The 24721-nt window shown below is 48.3% G+C and overlaps 1 protein-coding gene across 15 annotated transcripts in view; it reads right to left on the bottom strand.

Moving 5' to 3' along the window:
- CPEB3 (cytoplasmic polyadenylation element binding protein 3) overlaps positions 1-24721 on the bottom strand; it is a 1058629-nt gene that overhangs the window by 385699 nt on the left and 648209 nt on the right. For all 15 annotated transcript variants that reach the window (XM_078643412.1, XM_078643411.1, XM_078643415.1 and 12 more), the window contains one exon: positions 15326-15382. In XM_078643412.1, coding sequence (XP_078499538.1) covers positions 15326-15382 — 57 coding nt within the window. The remainder of the gene's footprint in view (positions 1-15325; positions 15383-24721) is intronic.

The raw sequence follows: 24721 nt of genomic DNA, 5'->3' as shown, positions 1-24721 counted from the left end.
CCGAGGGGGACAAACTCAAACCAATGTGATGGATCGCTATACCCATCCTAAAGGATCCCCCTGCGGCACTGGCCGTACTCCTGAAGACCCCGTGATGGATTCTGCGGCGCTTACGGAGGTTTCGCTTCAGGACGTCATGAGCGCCATCACCAGTATGAAGGCCTCCATGGGACAACAGTATGAGGCCCTCGCCTCCAAGATTGATACGGTGGCGGTCAATGTCACGCTGATTAGAGCGGACCTGGCGAAGACCAATGAGAGGGTCAAGGCGTTGGATTTGAAGACCTCCAGGCTGACTACTGATGTCACGGACATACAGACTGAGATCGGCAACTTGCGTTCTTTACGTGACTTGATGGCCCGTCGGCTCGAGGATTCTGAAAATAGGGCCCGGCGCAATAATATACGCATCGTAGGTGTTCCAGAAAATCCAGAGGACGCTCCCACCGACCTCATGGTGGAAGACCTGGTCCTGAATCTCCTCCCCCCCCCCCCCCCCCCCCCCCCGAGACCCATCATTGCCAGACTCTTCCACTTTCGGGACAGGGACGCTATCCTTCGAGCTTCTCGGGAGGGCGGCCCTGTGAAATTTGAAAACACCACTGTGAACTTCTATCCCGACTTTACTCCACTGGTTCAGCGGCAGAGAATGGGGTTTCAGGGAGTGAAGCGACGGCTGCGTGATTTGGGCCTTAAGTATGCTATGTTGTTTCCAGCCAGACTTCGGATCGAATATGAGGAACGAACGTTTTTCTTCGATCGTCCGGACAATGTCAGTGACTGGCTTGATTCCTTGCCGAAAAGGGATAATCGAACTGAGCACCCCGGTGGCGCCGACGGTGGCTCGCCGGAGCAAGTGTGACATTGTGGTTCCAGACGTCTGAACTTTCCACCTGTTTGTCAGCTGAGTTTGGATAATTGTTCTTTCGTTCTATTTTAGGTTGGCCCGAGGGTGGCGGGGTGTAAAAGGGTCTCTTCCTCCTCCTGGGTTCTTTGTGTAGATTAGTTTTATGATGGGGCGACAGGCACACTGCAAGTTGGGGAGGCTTTTGGCAGGGGTGCAGGGTGGGGGGTGTTGTAACGGGTTCAAGTTGGGGACGGTGGGGGGTGTTTGTGTGGTTTTTTTTTTTACAAGGCATTGTATTGTTTTCTCATTTGCATCCATCATTGGGTCTCGTGGGGGTTGTGCTCTGTTTCCTTCTCGGGGATGGGGGGTAGTGCGTTGAGGCTGCTGTCTTGGAATGTTAATGGGTTGGGAGACAGGATAAAACGTGGGGTGGTGCTGCAGTTCCTTAGACGTCACTCCCCCGATATTGTCCTTTTACAGGAGACGCATTTAATTGGTAACGCATGCCAGGCTATGAATAGACGTGGATACCGCCTGGTCGCTCACTCTGGATTCACCTCCGGCTCCAGAGGGGTGGGCATTCTGGTCCGGTCCTCTCTCCCCCTTGAAATTGATGAGATAACACTCGATGACAGGGGGCGCTACGCGGCGCTCACTGGTAGATGGGAGGGTAAGACACTTTCTATACTCGCAACGTATGTCCCTCCGGGCCTGCAGGTGTCCACCTTTGCTGACCTTGGGCGGCTCATACTGGGGCTTCCTGAGGGTCTTTTGATTCTGGGCGGAGACTTTAACTCCGTGGTCTCTGGCATTTCTGATCGCTACCCTTCCAGGGATTTACCTAGGTCTCGAATGTGGTTGAGTGATTTGCTGGAAACCTTTGGACTCGTAGATAGTTGGAGATTGATGCACCCCACGCAGCTGCAATACACTTTTCACTCGGGGCCCATGGTAGTCTCTCCAGGTTAGATTATTTTTTAATGTCAGCAGCCCAATCATCCTCCATCAGAGAGATTCGTCATCTTCCCAGGGGCATTTCTGATCACTCCCCCCTGTGGCTTTGTGTTGAGGCTGGAGTGGGTAGTGAGGGTAGAGTGGCTCCTATAAACCCCTGGTATCTTCGCAATCCTAAAACCCGCTATGAACTGATAAAATCTATTGACCATTATTTCAATGAAAATGTGGGGTCTGTTTCTTCCTCTGTTTCCTTGTGGGAGGCTTTCAAGACGGTCATCCGTGGACATTCTATGTCGTTGATTGCTTCCGCCAAGAAGGCTAAATATGAGGAACCTGTCCGCCTCGAAACCGACATAACTGTGCTTGAGAGTGATCTTGCAGATGGTGTTACTCGTTCTAAATTGCATTCCCTCAGTCTGAAACAAGCTGATTATAGAACCCTGGTGACCGATGCGGCGAAAGTGATGAACAGAGAGCAACAAGGCAGGATATATGATGTGGGCGACAAGGCTGGTAAACTGATTGTGTGGCTGGACAAGAGAGAAAGAGTGCATCGTGTCGTCCCTGTGATTGAAAGGTTGGATGGTGAGTGTGTCACAGACCCGGCTGGTATAGTTGAATGCTTTGTTGACCATTTCCGAACTGTGTATGCCTCGGTCAGCGATAGGGATGAGGCGGATTCCCAATTGTTGTTGCGGGACATTGCACTGCCTCGCCTTTCTGATGATGATAGAGATCTAATGGATGCGCCTCTTACGGTAGATGAAGTTGCTATCGCCATACGTTCCCTTCGTTCTGGTAAGGCAATGGGCCCTAATGGTTTGCCCATCGAATTGTACAAGCTGCGTCCCGACAAAATGGCGCCTTACTTAAGGGGTATGTTTCTTGAGGCTTTCGACTCTGGTTCCCTTCCCGTTGATCAGCGCTTAGCTACCATCGTTGTTATCCACAAGGAGGGTAAGCCGCGCGATCGTTGTGCCTCATATAGGCCCATTTCATTACTTAATGCCGAACCCAAAATACTGGCCAAATTGCTAGCTAATCGATTGATTACGGTGATTAGCGACTTGATCCATCCGGATCAATCTTGTTTCATCCCACACCGGAATACCGCCCTTAATCTTCGGAGACTTCACGGAGTTCTCGCGAGAGCTGGGACTCTTACTGAGCCGGCCATTTTGGCCTCCTTGGACGCCACTATGGCTTTTGACACAATAGAATGGCCTTATCTTTGGGCAGCTCTTTCCAAATTTGGGTTTGGTCCGACATTCATCGCCTGGGTGAGGCTTCTCTATGAGCGGCCCCTGGCCCAGGTGGTTGTTAACGGGAGGGTCTCCAGTGTTTTTACACTTGGGCGAGGCACTCGGCAGGGTTGCCCGCTGTCCCCATTGCTCTTTGCCCTTGCCTTAGAACCATTGGCGGAGTTGCTCCGTTGGGAGCCTTCGATGAAAGGCATTCGGTGGACTCCCAACTTTGAGGACCGAATTTCGCTATACGCGGACGACATCCTCCTATACCTTACATCCCATCAGAAATCCCTCAATGTGCTCTTTGACGTTTTGACCTCTTTTGGTCGGAACTCGGGTCTCATTATTAATTGGGCTAAATCATATGTTTACGTTTTGGCAGGGAGTCTTCCTCCTCTGCCTCGTAGATTCCCAATTCAAGTAACTGAGACTGGCTTCAAATACCTGGGGATTTATGTCACTTTGGATCCTACAGTTCGCTATGAACTCAATTTGCTGCCCCCTCTCCAACGATGGCGCCAGTTGCCTCTGTCGCCACTGGGCCGTGCGGCTCTTTTTAAAATGATGTCGCTGCCCAGATTTTTATATGCACTCCAGAACTCTTTTATTTATTTATTTATTTATTTATTTATAGTTTTGTATAGCGCCTGATTCAATTCCCGAAGGGATATCTCTGCGCTTTTGCTTCTACTGGTATTCTCTAACAGAATAATATTGGTGGTTGGTTGTGGCTGTAGTATATAGGCGACTATATCTATGGCATGGTGAAAAGGTAGGTTTTTAGATTTTTTCTAAAGGATTCAAGGCTTGTGATTTGTTTCAGTGCAGGTGGTAGGGAGTTCCAGAGGACAGGGCCCTTATAAGAGAGGGACCGTCCTCCCTGTCTGGCTCTTCTAAACTTTGGAACCTGGAGTAAGCGATGGCTGCTGGACCGTAGAGTGCGTCCGGGAGTGTATGGAATGAATTTTTCCTTTAGGTATCTTGGAGCAGAGCCAAACAGGCATTTATGTATAGTGACACATATCTTGAACTTCACGCGTTGTTTTACTGGAAGCCAGTGGAGTTGGTGAAGAAGGGGACGGGAGGGAGTTCTGGGAGGGGCATTGAGAACTAGCCTTGCTGCAGTGTTTTGCACTATCTGCAGTTTCTTCAGTTGTTCCTCATTAGCTGATATATAGAGGCCATTACAATAATCCATCCTACTTATTATTAGGGTCTGAACGAGCGTTTTTCTGTGGTTGTCTGGTAGAAATGGGAAAACACGTCGGAGCAGCCCAACCACACGGAAACATGCACCTGTGACTTGGGTGGTATGTTCCTTAAGTAGGAGAGCCTGATCCAGGCGGATGCCAAGATTTTTAACTGTTTGTTTGGGGGTTGGGACAGGACCCAGCTCTAGGGGCCACCAGTCGGGGGACCATGTTAGAGTTGCCCCTCCAAACAACATAACCTCAGTTTTGGACACGTTGCATTGCAGGTAGTTCAGAGCCATCCACTGTGCCACTGCTCTCATACCATCCGCAAATGATTTTTGCACTGCAGGTGTGAGAGTTTGGAAAGGAAACAAGAGCTGTGTGTCATCAGCGTATGACACCGGGGTAAATCCATATCATCTTATAATGTTTGCCAAGGGGGCCACATACACGTTAAAAAGCGTGGGGCTTAGGCATGAGCCCTGTGGCACTCCCTTGGTAAGCTCCCTGAAGATGGAAGAATGGGAGCCTAGCTTGACCCCTTGTGATCGACCTGAAAGAAAGCTTTCCAACCATGACATAGCCACCCCTCCTATGCCCACATCTCTCAATCGGCCGAGAAGGAGTTCATGTGACACCGTGTCGAAGGCAGCGGATAGATCTGCGGATAGAGCGGATTTGACCCCATTCCTTCGGGTTACTTTCGTGAAGTGGAGAGCCTGCAGAGGCGGCTGATTTGGAATGGACGTGCGCGCATTGCTCTGTCTAAACTTACGCTTCCGTGGTATGATGGAGGCATTGCCCTCCCAGATATCAGGCGCTACTATTGGGCTTCCCAATTGAGTGCGATCAACCACGCAACTTACGCTCCCGGTCCTACCCCGGCCTTTGAAATGGACAAACATCTTTTGCCAGGTGGGAATTTCAATAGGGCGCTATATTCTAAGGGGCTTTATAGAACATTGGCCGGGCCCACTAAAATCGCTGTACGAGTGTGGCATGATGCGAATGCGGCCTTGGGATGGTGTGATAGACTGACCCGCGCAACACCATTGTACTATTCTGAGGGTTTGGGCAACTTGTGGAGGACGAAAGGCTTTGACAAATGGGATATGATTGGTCTAAGCAAGGGGGACCACCTCTGGTCTAAAGGAAATGTTAAGACCTTTGAGGTGCTTAAGACGGAATACGAGCTTGGAGACAGGGAATTTTTTTAGATATGCTCAGGTACGTCATGCCCTGCTGTCAGTCTTTGCTGTGGGGACTGATATTCCTGAATCCTCGCCTCTCAAGGACCGTATTCTGGATGGCTACGTACCTGATAGTACAATTTCATTGATCTACAAAAAGCTGATCAACAATAGAGCTGATCTGCTTGTGCGCCTCAGAGCTTTATGGACTGACGATGGATTGGAATTGGATGACGAGGACTGGCAATCTGCACTGTCCTCGCCTAAAGAGGTTGCCATACGTGGCCCGCCTTCGGTTCGTCCAACTTAAGATCCTTCATCGTGTGTATGTCACTGGTCCGAGTCTGGATCGAATGGGTTATTCTTTGGATGGGCTATGTAAGCGCGGCTGTGGCATGACTGGCACCTTTCTTCACATTCTATGGGAATGTCCCGAGGTGGCTGAGTTTTGGTCCCGAGTGCATGCAATTATGGAGAGGGTCACGGGGGTTTCGCTTCTACCCGAGGCCCGGCGCTGTCTCTTGAATGTGTGGGAACCAAATGATTATATTACTGCACAGACCAGCTGGGCTACCCTTGGCAACATGATTGCAAAGAGGGATATTGCACAGCTATGGGGCTCCCATAGATCACCCACTGTATTGGCATGGAAGGAGAACATGGACTGGTGCATGTTTAGGGAAAAGACTGTGTACCTGTCACGGGGCAGACCAAAAAAATGGAACAGAATTTGGTCACAGTAGAATGCTTATCGTGGAAATGTATGTATTCCCCCACAGGATCTTACCCTTGATATTCCCTTGTCCCCCTAAATGACATTCCAAATAATTTGCACCAATTGTAAATATTGCATTGTCTCCTCGCTGCCCTCCCTCCTCGCTATCGATATTTTACTTATTTGCATGTACTGTACTGTTCAGAGCTGCGCCCGCATGGACTCATGATCGCCTTACTGTTCTATGCCTTGTGAACTGTGTTATGTTGTTTTTTGTTAAATTCAATAAAAAATTTCAACCCAAAAAAAATCCTGAAAGAAAATCTTTGAAGAAAACTTCTGAAGAGAAGAGTTTGAGCAGAGCTCAAAGGAGACTCCCTAAGCACAACGTGCGGTAGAAAATCTGAGGCTCTGAGGTTCCTTCAGGAAGGTTCTATGGGGTGAGGCTCTTCGGATTGGCTGATGCCTAAGTTTGGTCTCTTTTACAAAAAGAGGCGGATATGCTACAAAAGGCAATGAGGCCTAGGCCTTTTTCTTTCTCTTTTGTACCTACTGCTATGTTATTCTTTTACCGAGATTCCCATTCCGACGACGGGGAATGATACAAAAGCATGGGAATCTATGAAAGTTCCAAAACTGGGGCAAACTATTAGTCTACCTCAAAAAAAGAAGGCTCCAAGAGACCTGCAACCTGTCATTAAATACCCTTGTGCCCTTCCTGCTGGCCCTTAAGAGATCCTCAGTTTGCCCACAAACACTTCCAGCCGGCCATCAAAGACCATCACAATGCCTCACAGACCCTCAAACATCCCCAAATGATAATCAGACTGTCAGCTCACCGTTCGACAACTAGCCCTTCCAGACCCACAGCTAAACTTTAGACACCCACAGTTGCTCCTTAGTCAGCCTCAGTCTGCCCCTAAAGAGGTTTTAGGACACCGGAATGGCCATTAATTACCGGTAGAAAGTGATCTGAGACAAACTCTATGCTGGCTCATAGCTTACCAGCTACCCCCTCAGGTGGTCTTCCAACACCCCCAGCAAGCCCTGAAAAGACCCTCAGCCAGCCTTAGAAACCTTTATCTGCCAAGGGCTAACCTGACCCACTTTGGGCATGTTCAAGGTGGCTGAAGTCTTCAGCCACACTGGGCTTCAGGATGAGTGTACTATGGTAATCCCAGTGGCCTCCCACACCTAACAGACAGGGTATTCAAACAAATTGTTTTGATACCCCAACTTCCTTGAGAGGAGTTGGCCTAAAGGCTAGGGCGGTCGGCCTCGAATCTGGGGAACTGGATTTGAGTCTCAGCAATAACGCTGAACATCCTGTGATTATCGGCAAATCACGTAATCTCCCCGTGCCTAACAAAAAATGAATGTGTCCTTGTGTAATGCAACTGGTGCTATGTAAAGCGCTCTGATACCCGATACCTTCGGGTCAAGTTCGCACTATATAAAACTCAGTAATAAATAAATAAATAAATAAAGTGTGCACCGAGTGTTACATATAAACCCAGCAGACTTGTCAAATAGGCTTTGAAACTATAATGTCAAAAAGAAGCCGACTGTGATTGTGGCCTGCCTGGCTTAGGGTAGGGGGGGACAAAATAAGGGTCCTGACCAAGTGGCAACTAGCATTTAGCTGTACCATGGGAGGCCTCTTTGAAGTGCGTCCTAAATTTCATATGAAAACCCCAGCATACATATAAAGCAGGAACGTGACATTCAAGTAGGTTAAGACACTTTAATATCAAATATGATCCTCACAGCCCCACCCTGCCCATTCAGTCAGCCTATTGTTTGCTCCTGAGAGCAAGTTCACACCTCATTCGCACCTATTCAAATTCGAATTACTGCCTGGCAGAAGTGGAAGTTTAAAATGCAGAGTTAGCTTACAGGGGACTCCAGGAAGGGCAAAGGTAACTTTAAAAATGTCCCTTTCTATAATGTTTATTACAACTCTGACAGCCCCAGTGAATTGAACTTGTAATTTCTACTTCAATAGATCCACAAATTAAATGTGTAGCAGTTTCATAGCGGGAGATAACATTGATTACACTTAATGATGTATCCCAATGTTTTCCTATGGAACAGCCAACCCTGCTATGGTGAAACTCGTTTTTAGGGTATTTCACTGTAAGGACTTGTTTAACATTAAACTGCTATATATCGGGAGGAGCTTCGCGCGATTCCAAGATGGACGCGTGAGCTAAGAGCTCCCGGGACCCCTTCCACCTCCGGCGACTATCCTGTCATCTATCCTGATTCTGCCGATGGATGTTTTTCATTGACGCCCTGCTGATGCCAGCGCTCTTTTCGTGACTTGTTTTGGCCGTCGCACGATGAACTTACTGCGACCTGAACTTTGAGGCCTACCACGTATGCCAACCGGGGGCTCAAGTCCCCGAGGTACCCAGGTGGCAATCGAACAACAACGGCTGGTAGGCCACGCCCTCTGCCCTTGGTGTGCTTTCGGTTTCGTTTCTGCTCCTTGTGCCAGCCCACTTCCCGATCGGGGTTCTTACTCTGCAACTGCCAGCCTAGTGCTTGTGCTGTGCCCTTATTCACTCGCAACTTGGTGCCTGCCACGACGGAGGTTGTTTTGCCCTAGTTTCGCACTTCCAGTTGGAGTTGCTCCCCGGTCATGACGGGCAGGACAGTTGTCGAGAGACGCGGCGCACGAGGTTCGTCCCGAGGGGGGGGCACCCACTCTCAGACTATTGATCACTTTACTCGACCTAAGGGCTCCCCGGGCGGATCGAGTGGTGCCCTGGAGGAAACTGGGGACGGTGCTCCTGATGACGAGGAGCCTACTCTGAAAGACGTGATGGGCGCCATTGCGAGTATTCAATCCAGTATGGGCCAGCAGTATGAAACCCTGGCTGCTAAAATAGACACAGTGGCGGTTGATGTTTCCCTCATCAGAGCGGACCTTGGGAAAACAAACGAGCGTGTCAAGTCTCTTGATCTTAAGACCGCTAGTCTGACCACGGATGTCTCGGACCTCCAGACCACGGTCCGTAATCTTCGGACCACTTGTGACCTCTTTGCCAATCGGTTGGAGGATTTTGAGGGCCGGGCCAGGCGCAACAACGTCCGCATCGTTGGTGTCCCGGAGAATTCTGCTGATATGCCTGTTGATATCCTGGTGGAGGACCTTGTGTTGAAGCATCTTGCGGCGAAGGGCCTAAGTAAATTTTTTGCGGTCGAAAGGGCCCATCGTGTTCCGGGAGGCAAGCCGAAGCTGGGTGCCGCTCCACGGCCTATTATAGCTAGACTATTTAACTTTCGCGATAGAGACGCTATCCTGCAAGCATCGCGAACCACTGGGCCCATTAAATTTGAGAACGCTTCGATTAGTTTCTATCCAGACTTCACGCAAGCGGTCCAGAAACAGAGGATGGGCTTTACGGGCGTTAAGAGGCGCCTCAGGGACTTGGGACTGAATTATGCCATGCTTTTTCCGGCTCGCCTGAGAATCGAACATGCTGAGCGTGCCTTTTTCTTCGACCGCCCTGAGGTGGTGAGTGACTGGTTGGACACTTTACCGAGGCGTACCGAGGGCCCGGAAGACTCGAGAGGAGCCGAGGGGGGCGTGGAGGACCAGGAGCAGTGAGTCTACGTTGGCAAGCCGGAATACATCGCAGGGGCTGTTGGACTGTGTTTTGAGTATTATGCGAATGCCCGGGGGTGTGGGGGGGTCTGAGGGATCTTCCTCCTCTGGGGATTTTTTTCTCTCTTTCTGTAGGTTAGTTTAATGGGGCGACAGGCACACTGCAAGTTGGGGTGGCTTTTGGGTCTACCGCAGGGGTGCAGGGTGGGGGGTTTGTTCCTATTGGGTTCCCTGGGGGTGGGGGGGGGGGGCTTTTTCTTCTTGTTTGTTTCGAGGCTGTGCTCTGTTTATCACTTGCTTTCACTTGACTGTTTCGAGGTGGGGAGTGCGGTCGGTTTGCTTCAGGGATGGGGGGTAGGGGGCTCAGGGTTTTGAGCTGGAATGTTAATGGTCTTGGGGACAGGATAAAACGTGGGATTGTGCTGCAATATTTGAAGAGGTGCTCCCCGGATGTGGTCCTGCTTCAGGAGACCCATTTGGTGGGCAACACGTGCCACGCTTTGCACAGGAGAGGTTATCGTTTGGTGGCGCACTCAGACTTCACCTCGGGATCGAGAGGGGCTGGTATCCTGGTCAGGCATTCCCTTCCCTTGGAGGTGGATACCACACTGTTAGATGACAGGGGCCGCTATGCTGGCATTACCGGGAGATGGGAGGGGAAATTGATCTCCATACTGTCTATTTATGTTCCGCCTGGACTACAGTCTACTACGTTCGCTGACTTGGGCGAGGTCATTCTGGGCCTGCCCGAAGGCTTGCTTGTGCTGGGCGGAGACTTCAATTCAGTGGTAAATGGTGAGAGTGATCGTAGCCCCCCCCGGCTCCTCCCTGCATCGCAGTTGTGGTTGGGGAAATTCCTTGATGCCTTTGGGTTGGCCGATTGTTGGAGGCAGCTGCACCCTGGCCAACTTCAGTATACCTTTCATTCGGGGGCTCACGGAAGTCTCTCGAGACTTGATTATATTGTTGTGCCTATGGTGCAGTTGGCCTCGGTGCGTGAAATCAGGCACTTGGCTAGGGGAATCTCGGACCATTCCCCGATATGGTTTCATTTAGACGTTTGTTTGGGAACGGGGGGCCGTATCGCCCCGATCAATCCGTGGCATTTCCAGAACCCTAGACTCAGATCCGAGGTGGTCAAATGTGTGGACTATTATTTTGCGGAAAATGAGGGATCTGTCTCCTCCCCTGTTTCATTGTGGGAGGCCTATAAGACGGTGATCCGAGGTCAGACCTTGTCCCTTGTGGCCGATGAGAAACGGCGCAACCAAGAGGAGGTGGTGAGTTTGGAATCTGAGATTGCGGTGCTTGAGGGGCGATTGGAGGCTGGAGTGACGCCTGAGATTCTGCATGTTTTGGCTCTTAAGCAAACTGAATATAGGGCACTTGTGACTGCTGCTGCTGAGGCGATGCATCGCGTGCAGCAGGGGCGACTTTATGATGTGGGTGATAAGGCCGGGAAGTCGATTGCGTGGCTGGACAAGAGAGACAGATTGAATCGTGTGGTGCCAGTGATTGAGAGAGATGATGGAGTGTGAGTTGTGGACCCGGTGGAGATAGTTGAGGTGTTTGCTCAGCATTTTCGGGTCGTATATGCCCCGGTCTCGGGCCTCCCGGAGGAGGACTCGTGCTTGTTACTTCGCGACCTTGCGCTGCCCAGTCTCTCGGAGTCTGACGGGGTGTTAATGGAGGCTGATTTTTCTGCTGATGAGGTTGCGCTTGCCATTCGCTCCCTTCGTTCGGGGAAGGCTTCGGGCCCTAATGGTATACCGGTTGAGTTGTATAAGTTGTGTCCAGCCAAAATGGCGCCGTATTTGCTGCGCATGTTCGCGGCCTCGCGAGATCTTGGCTCCCTTCCCAGGGACCAGAGGCTGGCTTCTATCGTGGTCATTCATAAAGATGGTAAGCCCCGCGAGCGTTGCTCCTCGTATCGTCCAATCTCCCTTCTGAATGCTGAACCAAAGATATTGGCAAAAATGCTGGCTAATCGACTGGTCACGGTGATCAGCGGACTGGTTCATCCAGATCAGTCCGGTTTTATCCCCCAGCGCAATACTGCTCTCAATCTTCGCCGTCTGCATGGCGTCATCGCGAGGGCGGGATCTCTTCGTGAGCCGGCCATCTTGGTTTCTCTCGATGCTTCGACGGCCTTTGACACGGTTGAGTGGCCGTATTTGTGGGCCACCCTCGCCAAGTTCGGTTTTGGCCCCAAATTCATCACCTGGGTTAAACTCCTGTATGAACAGCCGCTTGCGCAGGTGGTGGTTAATGGCAGAGCCTCGGCGCCCTTCGCCCTCGGGCGTGGCACGAGGCAGGGCTGTCCTTTGTCGCCGTTGTTGTTTGCGCTTGCGCTTGAACCGCTGGCCGCCTGGCTTCGGTGGGAACCCTCTCTAAAAGGTATTCGTTGGTCTCCGGATTTTGAGGACCGAGTCTCCCTCTATGCCGATGACATCCTGTTATATCTGACGTCCCCCCGCAAATCGCTGGGAGTTCTCATTGACTTATTGCGCTCTTTTGGCCGCAACTCCGGGCTGGTTATCAATTGGTCTAAATCCTGTATCTTTCCGCTTACTAGTGACCCTCTTTCTCTGCCCCGAATATGTCCGATCCCGGTCTGCACTGATGGTTTTAAATATTTAGGGATTTATATTTCTCTTGACCCTGTGCTGCGTTATGATCGGAATTTGCTGCCTCCGCTCGCTCGGCTCCGGTCGGACGTTGCGGCGTGGTGTAATCTGCCCCTATCCCCCTTGGGACGTGCGGCATTGTTCAAAATGATGTCCCTCCCCCGGTTCTTGTATGCCGTCCAAAACACGCTAGATTTGGTGCCGGCTAACTATTTTCGTGAAATAGAGTCCCTCCAGAGGAAGCTGGTGTGGGCTGGTCGGCCCCGTATAGCATTGGCCAAACTCACGCTACCCTGGTATGACGGAGGCATCGCGTTACCCGACATACGACGATACTATTGGGCATCCCAGTTGAGTGCCGTGAACCATGCTATGTATGGTCCTGTCCCGAATCCGGCTTTTGAAATGGACCGCTGGCTTTTACCTGGGGGGGATTACTATAGGGCATTTTATTCTAGGAATGCTAGGAGGAACTTGACGGGTCCCACGGCAGTGGCGGTGCGGGTTTGGAGCAGCGCGACCGCGGCTACAGGGTGGACAGATAGGCTTACCGGGGCAACCCCTTTATTTGCTGCGGAGAGGCTGGGTGAACTATGGACATCAAAGGGGTTCGATAGATGGGATCTCATCGGGATTAGTAAATTGAGCGATCTTTGGGTTAAAGATAGAGTGAAGACCTTTGCGGAACTACAGCAGGAGTATGGTCTGCACGACTCGGAATTTTTTCGATATCTTCAGGTTCGCCACGCCGTTGGGTCGGTTTTTCCGGCCGGTTCTGATATTCCGGAGAGTTCCCCCCTGGAGGATAGAGTGCTGGACGGTCATGTTCCAGACAGCACTATTTCTCTTATTTATAAAAAGCTCATTAATGTTCGGTCGGACTTGCTGGTCCATTTGCGTGGCGCCTGGACTGCCGATGGGCTGGAGCTAGACGATGAAGATTGGCAGGCTGCGGTGTCCTCTCCTAAAGAGGTTGCGATTCCGGCGCGCTTGCGACTTGTTCAGCTGAAAGTCCTGCACCGTGTCTATGTCACTGGTCCTCGACTGATGCGTATGGGTTTTTCTGATGATGGACTGTGTCGGCGGGGTTGTGGTATGCTTGCTACTTTCCTTCATATTGTATGGGAGTGCCCGGTGGTTGAGTCCTTCTGGAGGGGAGTGCATGACGTGATGAATGAAGTCACGAATGTTCGACTGATACCTGAACCTACGCGCTGTCTCTTGAATGTGTGGGAACCGACCGACTGTAATGTTGCTCAGACTCAATGGGTGACCCTAGGCAACATGATCGCAAAGAGGGACATTGCGCAGTTATGGGGGTCTCAGAGGGCTCCCTTGGTCTCCGGATGGGAAGACAACATGGACTGGTGCATGTTCAGAGAGAAAATTGTCTACATTTCCCGTGGCAGGCCCCAAAAGTGGGGTAGGATATGGAACCAGTGGAATGCATTCCGTGGGGACATCTGTGAACCCCCCTTCGTAGATCCCCCTGGTACTCCTTGTTCCCCTTGACTGTACACTCCGGCTCTCACATGTACAGATTTATCGATATTTTCACCGGCTCTGGGCTCCCGTTCCATCCCTCCCTCCCTTTCTTTTTCCTGTCCTGAACCTTCTCCTGTCTCCCTTATTGATTTCTGACCGCCTCCTCCTGTCACACACGAAACGACCATAATGATCGGAGTGCAGCCTTGTTTCTTTTGTTGTTTGAATGTTATAAAATGAAACCGCTCGTATCCTGTCGTTTGGAACTCAACGATTTTCTTACCATGGCTGCCGGACCCCTGGTTGTCGGCTGATGAGCTGTGTATTATGTTATACCTTGTGATGTTTTCCTGGCCGGCCCGAAGGGTTGTAGGCGAGAATCTGTACTTCCATAATTTTGCTAATAAAGGTTTTTTCAAAAAAAAAAAACTGCTATATATCCTCCTTTTGAATACAATGTACTCTGCCTTATGGACAATAAGGCCTACTTAGGTGTGACTTATAATTAGGCCTGCCACAGCTAGGATATAACTTAAGGCCTGGAAACATGCTTTACAGTGCACCTGCAGTGGATGGCAAAATGAGTGCTGGAGTCCACTGGCAGTATTTAATTCAAACACCTTGGGTACACTTGGTACCATATACTAGTGACTTCAAGGCAAATTAAATAAACCAGTCAGGTGTATAACAATGTTAGCACATTAAAAGAAGGAGCACAAGCACTTTACTACTAGTTAGTCAGGATAAAGTGCACAGAGTTGTGTAGCCAGCAAAAATAGGGTTCAGCAAAAAGGCAAACGAAATCCACGATTGCCCTACAGAAAGGGGAAATTTCCAACAAGCACGAAATAAGAAAGAAACTAGAATGGTTTACATCTTGAGAGAGAAAGCAATATTCTGGCACCCAAGCAATACAAATAAAATAATTGTAAGCAGACAATCTTGCAATGGGTGCATGAAGGAGATGCGAGACAGCTGCAAAGATCCCTCACTGCACTTATCTGAGAAACTGAGCTTTAAAAAGGTTTCCAATAGTGTACGAGGTAGAAATGTGCCCAAACAATGAAGAACTTGATGTACACAAGTTATTAAAGCATATAAGCGGTACATAACATCATCAGGACATGCCTTGCACTTTTCCTAAAGCTGAACACATAGGTACACTAATTTAATAAAATGCAGTTTGGCATTCCCAAAAACATTTGTATCCATGCCAAGACTGAGGCATGTAATGGATACACATGTACAAACATTTTGAAAAGAAAGAAATGAATGGCTCCAGTCGCAGTAATGAATTTCAGAGTGTGTGCAGTTCCCATTCAGATGCCTGTTTAGGCCGCTCTTCAACCTTGACGCAAAGCAGAAACTAAAGAGTTTTCAACAGATGCACTGCATTCAATTAGAGTAACGGGAAGATGGGCGTGGTCAAATGTTAGCAGAAATAAACTTACTGTTAAGTGCCATTATGTTTTCAGTTCCAGGATGATGGAAATTAATTCCCATGCGCCCTATAAAATAAATGAGTTTAATTAGGCAAAATATTTACAGAGTTTGGATTCAAATTCAGAATGAGTGAAAGAACACACTGCTTAACAGTTGTAGTAATTTCTTAACCAGATTGATCAATTCAGAAAGCACAAAAATGTAATTCATAATTGCAATTATAAATTTCGATGCACATATTCTGATCCCTTGTCAGTCACAAGGGAAGTGAGGAGACTAAGAGGCATTTTTCCCCCTACAACTCACAAGGGTAGGCACAAAGCTTTGTGACTGATTATGTGGACATGCATCATTGAACGGTCAGCAGCTGCCAAGGACAGGCAGTAACCACTTGTAAAGTGTAAATCATCATTATTTGACAGCTTAGTCTGTGCTTCTGCAGGCTGGGGACATTGGAAGGGGAAAACAGCATTTCAAAGGACCACAGCTTGCCAATGCTTCATTTGTAAAAGAATAATTGTCAGGACTCAAAGTTTTTATCAGAAGCCTTCATCTGGCACTATCGGATATCAAGGGTGCCAAATACTAGGGCTGTATAGTCTTAATTCCATTTCATCAGTGGCGTCAGCCTCTATGGGCCGACAGGGCGTCGACCCACTGCCTCGCTCTTCCACTACTGTTTGGCATGTTACAGCTTTTACAAGACTGGATCATTTGTTTACACGTAAAAGCTTCACACACAATGTGAAAAATATATATCATTCTGCACTAGTGTCATGCAGTGCAGCATGCCAGACTATGGAGCTTCAGGGCTTGTCACTCACATGTTCTATTCCTTTATCAGAAGCTGAAAGAGTAAAAAAGGTCTACCTTGGTACCTTCAACCCTATTCCAGTTTCTGATTGGATGGAAGTTCGTTGGCCTGCCTCTGGTATGCGGCAGACCGACGGGGAAGTCGAAAATCGTGGGCATGACCCAGGTAAGTTTGTGTTCAGCAGCCTGATTGTGTATTTCTGTCTATGTGCTGGGGAGAGCATGTGTGTGTATCACTGTCTTTGTGTGCATGCCTGCAAAGCTGTGTGTATGTATACTTACTTGTATGCCGGAGAGTGTGTTTAAGTGTTCGTTTGCAATTTGAGCCTGTGAAGGTATTATGCTCGTGGGCGGACAAGTCCTGAAGGCCGAATGCTGGAGAGTGCTTTTGGGCTTCGAGGGGCCCCACCAAATCCTACATCCCCCAGCTGCCACTGCACTTCATTCCTCTTTCATCCACCACCAGGCACTCCTTGCTCCTTTATCTCACTCTTGCATGTTCTTTTTGATCCCTGCTTTCTTTGTCATTTTTTTCTCACCCTTCTCTTCCTATTTCTTTAGCCCTTTGTGTTTTCTGCCCTCTTGATCGGAGCCAGTCTGTTGAGGGAAAATAAGGGCCGGTGGACCTTACTTTCAACCACAGGCTCTAATTAAGCACTGCAGTCTGCTTTCCCCAATGTCACATTCACAATTTGGTACCATCTGTGTCATTGTGACACCAGACCTTCTCAAAAGTAATGTTGCCACACAGTGAATGCAAATGTTGGAAAAGATGTTTATTAAGAGTTCAAACCTCCGTCCCAGCATGTGCAAATATTGGAAAAGGGAGCAAGCCCATTTCAGCCCCATTGCATGACATACATGGCTGTCTACTGAAGAAAATTCAACAAAAACATAATTGAATTCAAATCAATCGAGCTCTGAGAAAAAAAGAGTAACTGGCAGCCAATGGAACCTTAACCATCAAAGGAATTGATAATTTCAACTCTACTACTACATCTAGCACCCATCTGTATTCCATCGCCTGCACTCCTGGATCAGAGAATTTGCAATTCACACTAAATAAACAGAGATAAGAACAACCTAAATAATTTCAGTATATTGCAGACATTGCAGGGAAGGCATCCTGCAAAAATGCTGTTGAAACAGACTGAAGACTGGTTGTGTGGCTTTAACAAGGACATCATCATCATGTATTTTTGCAAAACATCTTTACTATGAGCACTCTCTGTCTTGTACAACGACTGTATTGACTACTCCACTGTCCTTAGTGTAAAAGAAAACTATTATAGATCATTACCCTCTTAACATCCTCCAATATTTGAACCCCAATGTAGGAGTGAGAATTCGAAAGCAATGATAAAGCACTCATCTTGGACAATAACATTTAACTGCCTTAAACAGAGGTGCACTTGCGCGCCCGGAACTTTTTAAAGTGACACCAAGGATTTACTTGGAGAACTTGAGCAAGTTTGGCAATGGCTAGATCAAACTGTGTAATTCCAAAGTCCTAGGATGTATGCGGTTGCTATGTTTCCCTCCTCTACCACCAGCGGGCACGATCTACCACTACCTGTGGTGCATCACTATAGTAAACAATGCTTCTAAGTTTAGCACCACTAAAACTTTAGGAAAAGCAAAACCATTTCACAATGGCTCATGTATGATAGGAAAAAAAATCTTTTTGCACTGATACTTTGAGTTGAACATCAATAAAACCATGAAGGAGAATTCAGAGGAGATACTAATGAAGGTGAAAACCAAAGTTGTATTTGAGGAGTTTATTTTTGTAAAACATTTTTGTTGGGAATAAAGGCAAGGGACTCTAGCACTGCTTTAAAATAGTTGTCATGAGTAATCAGTACTTATTTGGTGAAATATGCAGCCAAGTCTCTCCCTCACCAGAATCTGTATTATACTACTATTCCATCAAGTAAAACAGTTCAGATTTTTATCTCACTAAATTCCTTAGCATGGAATGAGCAACCACCAAACAAGAAGACTAAGATCCACGCTGCTTATTAAGTGTTGCTATGTGAAAGAACAAAAGTGTATTATCACATCAAGCGTTAACTTTGGTGCAATTTGGGCAGAAAACGTAGAACAAGTGGACAACACCAACGTTATTCAGTGGTCCTCATTCAAGACGTCCAAAAAGGACTAGGCTGTCTCCACACAAACAAAAACCTAATTTTTGTCACAGTGTACAACTTTTAGCTACGCTGGGCCCTACAAAAAGGAAGACGCTCCCAAAGGCAGTAGTTCTTTTGCAAATCACCAACATCTGCTTCCATCTACTTTTTGTCCTCACAATAAAACCTGGAAGCAGGATAATCTGGCCCCCATTATAGTTGAGATCATGCTTAAATTAAGCAGCTTTTTTCAGCACCAAGTGTCTCCACTCTAGCTCGGTGAGCATCACTATAATTATACCACCTTCAGGAGCATAGAGGAATTAGAGGTTTTAGTACCCAGGCGATATGCTCTTCCGATTAGCTCTAAGCTAGCAAGGTCAGGCCCACCGTAAAACAAACAAAAAAAAACTAACTAAGAGCTAAGCACCGTTATAAGATCCTCCTCTTTAAGCAAGGGTGGAAACACAGAAATCCTACTATTTGCATGTCTCAACATTTTCTGAAGATCTAGCTGGGATTCAAGCATCACGACAGTGGGTGAAGTACCCTTGCAAAAAGTTGATAGCTTTTCAACCTCTTGTCATCTACTGGAGTTTTGCCCCTCCTTGCCGAATACCTCTCTTTCCAGATTAGACACTTTGAACTCCACACTGGACATTTTTAATTCCTTTAGTCGATTTATCTACGTAATCCTGCTTTTCACCAAAGGTTAAGGTTGTCATCATTTTTCTTTGGCCTCTCATCATAGTCTCCGAATCATTACAGCTAATCTCCACTGCTGAGTACTTGCTCACTTCTGTACAAGACTGCAAAAATGCTCTTTTCTTGTGTCTTGTCTTGTCTTGTGTGTCAGTCAGCCATCGCGGTTCTCCAATCAGCTCTCCCTCACACTGCGGTCGAGCCAGGGAAACGCTTGGGCAGGAGCTGCTTCTCACCAGGCAGCTCTTCTCCTTCGACTCAACTCACTTTAATGGACCGGGTTGGAAGAAGCCTTTCAGACAGTACTGGTTCACCGCCCAACTCTGTTATTAACGGAAAGGTGCTACACCACTTCATTTTCTGAATTGGCAGTCTCTGTCTCTTCTTCCATTTCCACTTATCTTTCACAGTACAGTGCATGCACCGGCCGCTCATCAGTTCGCAGACATTTTGAAAGTCACATGGGAAGCTTGAGAAAGCTTTTACCATTACATTCACTCATTTCCTAGAAATGTTGCATTCTTCAGTGGGATTGCCTGCCTCGCCGTCTGTTCCAAAACCTTACTGTTGGCTCCGGGTGGTAAAACTGCATCTTTTTGGCCTGAACTGGTCAGCAAATGGAGGCTGCTTGAGGAGCCACTCTGCTCTTCCAAGCAGCGCCCCCACTCTACTTGGGAATTTTAAAAGATCTGCTACCATCCATTGTGAATGCACCCTTAGCTAATTTTTGATGATTCAAGTTCTTTCATATTGCACCATTACAATGAAAGATTGAACTTGCTTGCCTTGCTTCTGTTGATCTTGCTTGCTGCTGCCTGATGTTCAATTGACGAAAAACCTCTTACCATGGATAGGCTGGAAATATGCAGAGCTGCAACTGAGTCGCTCAAATAAGCTACTATATTTTACCAAATGTAGTAATTAACAAGACCTCTATAGGGGAGAATCTCTGCTACGCATACATTGAACTTCCATGGAAACTTTCTTGTCTTAAATAAAATTTAAAAAACTGTAGTCTAGACTGCTGAGATAGCTCAGAATAAATGTACAGCATGTATAGGGGATCAATAAATCACAATTACAACAGTATTCAATGTCTCTGGATATTACAATTCTGAAGAAATCAAAGGCTGTTTTCCTGTTAAATAGCCATTCAAAAATTGAGCCATTATAATATTTGTACCAAGACATAAACCAAACAAGCCGAGTTTCTGAAGGATTTACAGTTCCGATTCTCTCAACCATGCTAAATGCACAAGTTACTTACCTTCGGTAACAATATATCTGTAAGAAACAGTAGTTAGTATTAGATTCCCTACCTTAGAATATCCCCAGGCGTCAGTCTGGATTCGGAAATGTTTGCGTAGCAGTACCCCTGCGCGTCGGCAGGCGTCGTCTGCGGCGCCAGGATGACGTCGCCGGAGTACTTAGACGCCGCCCTCACGCGCTGACGTCAGTTCTTAATAACCGCTTTTCCGCGCCAGAAACGCAGAGCCATGATAAAAACCAGCACTGGTGCCATGAAACTAGGGCCCTGAAAGGGGATGACCTTAACCCTAGATATTGGTTCGCAGAACGTGGATGATGGGTGGAGCGGTAAGGAATCTAATACGAACTACTGTTTCTTACAGATATATCGTTACCGAAGGTAAGTAACTTGTGCATCTGAAAGAAACAGGTTAGTATTAGATTCCTTACCTTAGAATAGATACCCCAGCAATACCAACCCTGGTGGTGGGTCTGCGAACCAATAATCACACCAGAAAGTCCTGGAGAACGGAACAGCCGAAATGGCCATCTCCACGGACTTGGCTGTCCAGGCAGTAGTGTCTGGCGAACGTGTGCAGCGAGGCCCACGTAGCTGCCTGACAGATGTCCTGCAAGGGGACTCCCCGGCCCAGGGCAGTAGTAGCCGCCGTGGCCAGAGTGGAATGTGCACGTAGCCCCACAGGAGGCTCCTTTTTAGCCAGTGAATAACAAGCCTTGATGCACAAGACGACCCATCGGGAAATGGTCAGTTTGAGCACCGCCCGTCCCTTCTTAGCGCCCACGTAACCAACAAAGAGTTGGTCATTTACCCGGAACTGGCATGTGCGATCTAGATAGTATGAGAGCGCACGTTTTGGTTCCAGACGGTGGAGCCTCTCATCCTATTTCGAGGGATGCAGAGGCGGAAAGAAGGTGGGTAAGGTGATGGACTGCCCGATGTGGAAGGCTGTGACTACCTTGGGCAGGAAAGAGGGTCGCGTACGCAACACAACTTTGTCCGGATGGACAGAAAGTAAAGAAGGTTGTGAAGAAAGGACCTGGAGCTCACTCACTCTCCTGGCAGAGGTGATGGCAACCAGGAATGCAGTCTTAAGGGTAAGAAGACGAAGAGGACAGTTATGAAGTGGCTCGAAGGGAGCGCACATCAGATAAGTTAGAACAAGGTTCAAGTCCCACTGAGGCATCACGAAAGGAACAGGGGGGAACATATGAGTGATGCCCTTCAATAACCTATTTACAACTGGGGACTTGAACAAAGAGGGCTGATCAGGGAGCCTTAAGAATGTGGAAATGGCGGAGAGGTAGCCCTTTGATAGTGCCCAGAGCAGAGCCCTGCTGGGCAAGAGAAAGAAGAAAGAGGATAACGTCAGAAAGAGGGGCAGAGAGTGGATCCACAGCCTTTGCTGTGCACCATGCCACAAATGTGTTCCACCTACAGGTGTATACCGATTTTGTGGAGGGACGCCTGGCTGCCAGAATAACATCACAGACTTCAGAAGGCAAATCAAATGGCCTCAACTGTCGCCGCTCAATCTCCACGCATGGAGGTGGAGGCTGGACAGGTTCGGGTGGAGGACCGTCCCCTGCTGCTGCGACAGAAGGTCCTCCTGAAGAGGCAGATGAATCGGGGGATCGACTGACATGCTGAGTAGCTCGGGATACCAGTATCTTCGTGCCCAGTCTGGAGCCACAAGGATGACTTGGGCCCGGTCGTGCCTGATCTTCTTCAGCATTCTGGGCAGAAGTGGTATAGGAGGAAAGGCGTACAACAGACCGCAACTCCACTCACGACGAAAAGCGTCTCAGAGTGAGTGCTGCCTTGGAAATTCCAACGTGCAGAACTGATGACATTGCGCGTTCTCTTCTGTGGTGAATAGATCTAACCAAGGCTCTCCCCACTGTTGAAAGAGACCTTGCGCCGCGCCCGAGTTCAGACGCCATTAGTGATCCATCATGCACCGACGGCATTCAGGGAACCTGCCAGGTGTTGAACCATCAGCAGAACCATCAGCAGCACCATGAGCGAGCACCACATTTAAGTACCAGGATGGAGGTGGACGCAGAACAGGAGGAAACATTCGGAATAATCCCTTAAAAAATTGATGAATTATTCTTGATGAATAAAGAGAAGTAGATCCATCCTGACGGAATCTGGAAATGGCTGCCAAAAATACCTTTAGAGTGGAATGAGATAAACCCAATCTAGCCAAGTGAAGAAAGAATGGCAAGATCTATTCCGGTTTAGCATGAATCGGATGTAGATTGGCAGAGTGACACCAGGCACAGAACCTCTTCCATTTGAGTTTGTAAGTCTTAATCGTGGCCGGTGCTCTAGCATTGGCTAGAACCTCTTGACAATCTACAGGGATCTCTAAATGGGCGTATTCAATGTGTTGAGGAGCCAAGCTGCTAATTTCAAGGAAGCTGGATCTGGATGGCACATTTGACCCCCCTGTATGGTCAGGAGATTCGGTATTGGTGGCAACTGAATGGGATTGCACTCCGAGAGGAGGAGAAGCACGGTGACCCAATATTGTCGGGGCCATCTGGGCGCAATGAGAATTAGGTGACATGGTTGTCTCTTCATCTTCCGGATGACTCTGGGAACCAGCGGAATTGCAGGAAAGGCGTATGCATAGATCTGAGACCAGTTCTTTGAAAGTGCATCCCCACATGAGTTCTTGTGGGGAATCCAGCTTGCAAAGTGTAGGCATTTGCGATTCTGATTAGTTGCAAACAAATCCAGGTCGGAGTGAACCCACTCTCGAAAGACTCGGTCTAGAGTTGGTTGATGGATCTTGCACTCGTCATTGGATATTGCAGACCGGCTGAGGGAGTCTACTAACACATTGGAGATCCCTGGAACGTGAACCGCTTACAGATTGATCTTGTGAGCCAGGGCCCAATCCCAAATCTCCTGCGCTTGCTGAGATAGTAGGGCCAACCTCATACCTCCTTGTTTGTTTAAGTAATGCATACTTGTTGTATTGTCTGTGCGAATCAGAACCGTGGATCCCTTGATGACTGTCAAAAAAGACTTCAGGGCTAGAAAAATGTCTAGCAGCTCTAGCAGATTTATGTGCCATTTCTTCTGTTGCACACTCCATTTTCCGTTGACCGTCATTCCCTGAAGGTGTGCGCCCCATTCTTCGAGGGAAGCATCCGTGGTGATGGTAAACCTTGGCACTTCCGTCAGGAATGCACATCCCTTTTTCAAATTGTACCTTTGCATCCACCATTGAAAGACGTCCCTCATACGAGGAGTTATGTTGATCATGTCGTCGAAAGATCCCGAAACCTGCACCCATTGGAGACTGAGCTACTCTTGTAAGGGTCTCATTCTGAGACGACAGTTGGGTATCAGAGGGATGCAGGCGGAGATCATCCCTAGGAAAGATTTGAACATCCAAACAGAAACGCACTCTTTTTGTAGTAGTAGGTAAGCCATCTTGTAGATCTTGAGCTGCCTTTCTTTTAAAACGAAAGCCCGAGTGAGCTGAGTGTTTAATGTGGCTCCCAAGAAAGACTTTCTTCGAGACGGAGTTAGTTGGGATTTCTCGAGGTTGACAGAGAACCAGAGAGATACAAGGTGAGCCAAAGGATACTGTTCAAGTTGTTGTGTATTGCCTTTAAGGCACTTCACGGTACCGGGCTCAAGCCACTTCAGGGAAGGTTTGGTTGGTATGTCCCTGTACGCAATCTGCGATCCTCTACGGCTAACCTGGCAACCATCCCGAGGTTCAAGCGAACCACTATGGGTGGAAGAGCGTTTGGAGTGGCAGCTGCTCGCCTATGGAACAGCCTCCCTTTGGAACTGAGGCAGACAGAGGAACTGTAGTCGTTTCGGGGGAAAGTTAAGACCTGGCTGTTCCCCAGAGGGTAACCGGTAGTTAGCATTGCGGATCATTCCAATTTATTGTGTCTCAGCGCCAGGATGCCCGTGGGGTTGCAGTGCGCTTTATAAGTGGGAAATAATAATAATAAAGACAGGCACCTTTGAACATGCGCTTTTGCTGTTCCTAGAGAACTGGCCTTGATAAGGCAGTCGTCCAAGTATGGAAAAATTTGAGTGCCTTCCAAATGAAGATGTGCTGCCACTGGGGCTAGTATTTTCGTGAAAACTCGGGGAGCTGAACGAAGTCCAAATGGGAGGACTGTGAATTTTAAGTCCCTGCCAGCCACTCTGAATCTTACGAATTTCATGTGTCTGGGAAGGATGGGCACATGGAAATAAGCATCTTGAAGGTCGAGGGTTGCCATGTGATCCCCTTCCGAGAGAAACTAGAGGATTTCTTGAAGTGTTAACATCCGGAAGGACAATTTTTTCATGTCTTTCTCAGTCCTGCAGGGCGCCTTTGACTTACCAAGGGGGGATTACTTGTTGCACGCTGCCCTTGTGGCGGGAATCCAGAAGCAGTGGAAGGTGGGACTGTCGGAACCCCCAACGTCGCTGGGGTGCCAGTACGTCACTATGGCGGCGGGCACGTT

This window comes from Lissotriton helveticus, chromosome 5_1, assembly GCF_964261635.1.
Source record: "Lissotriton helveticus chromosome 5_1, aLisHel1.1, whole genome shotgun sequence".
Taxonomy (NCBI): Eukaryota; Metazoa; Chordata; class Amphibia; order Caudata; family Salamandridae; genus Lissotriton; species Lissotriton helveticus.
The sequence above is the reverse complement of the archived record's forward strand: the minus strand, read 5'-3'. Positions and strand labels throughout refer to the sequence as shown.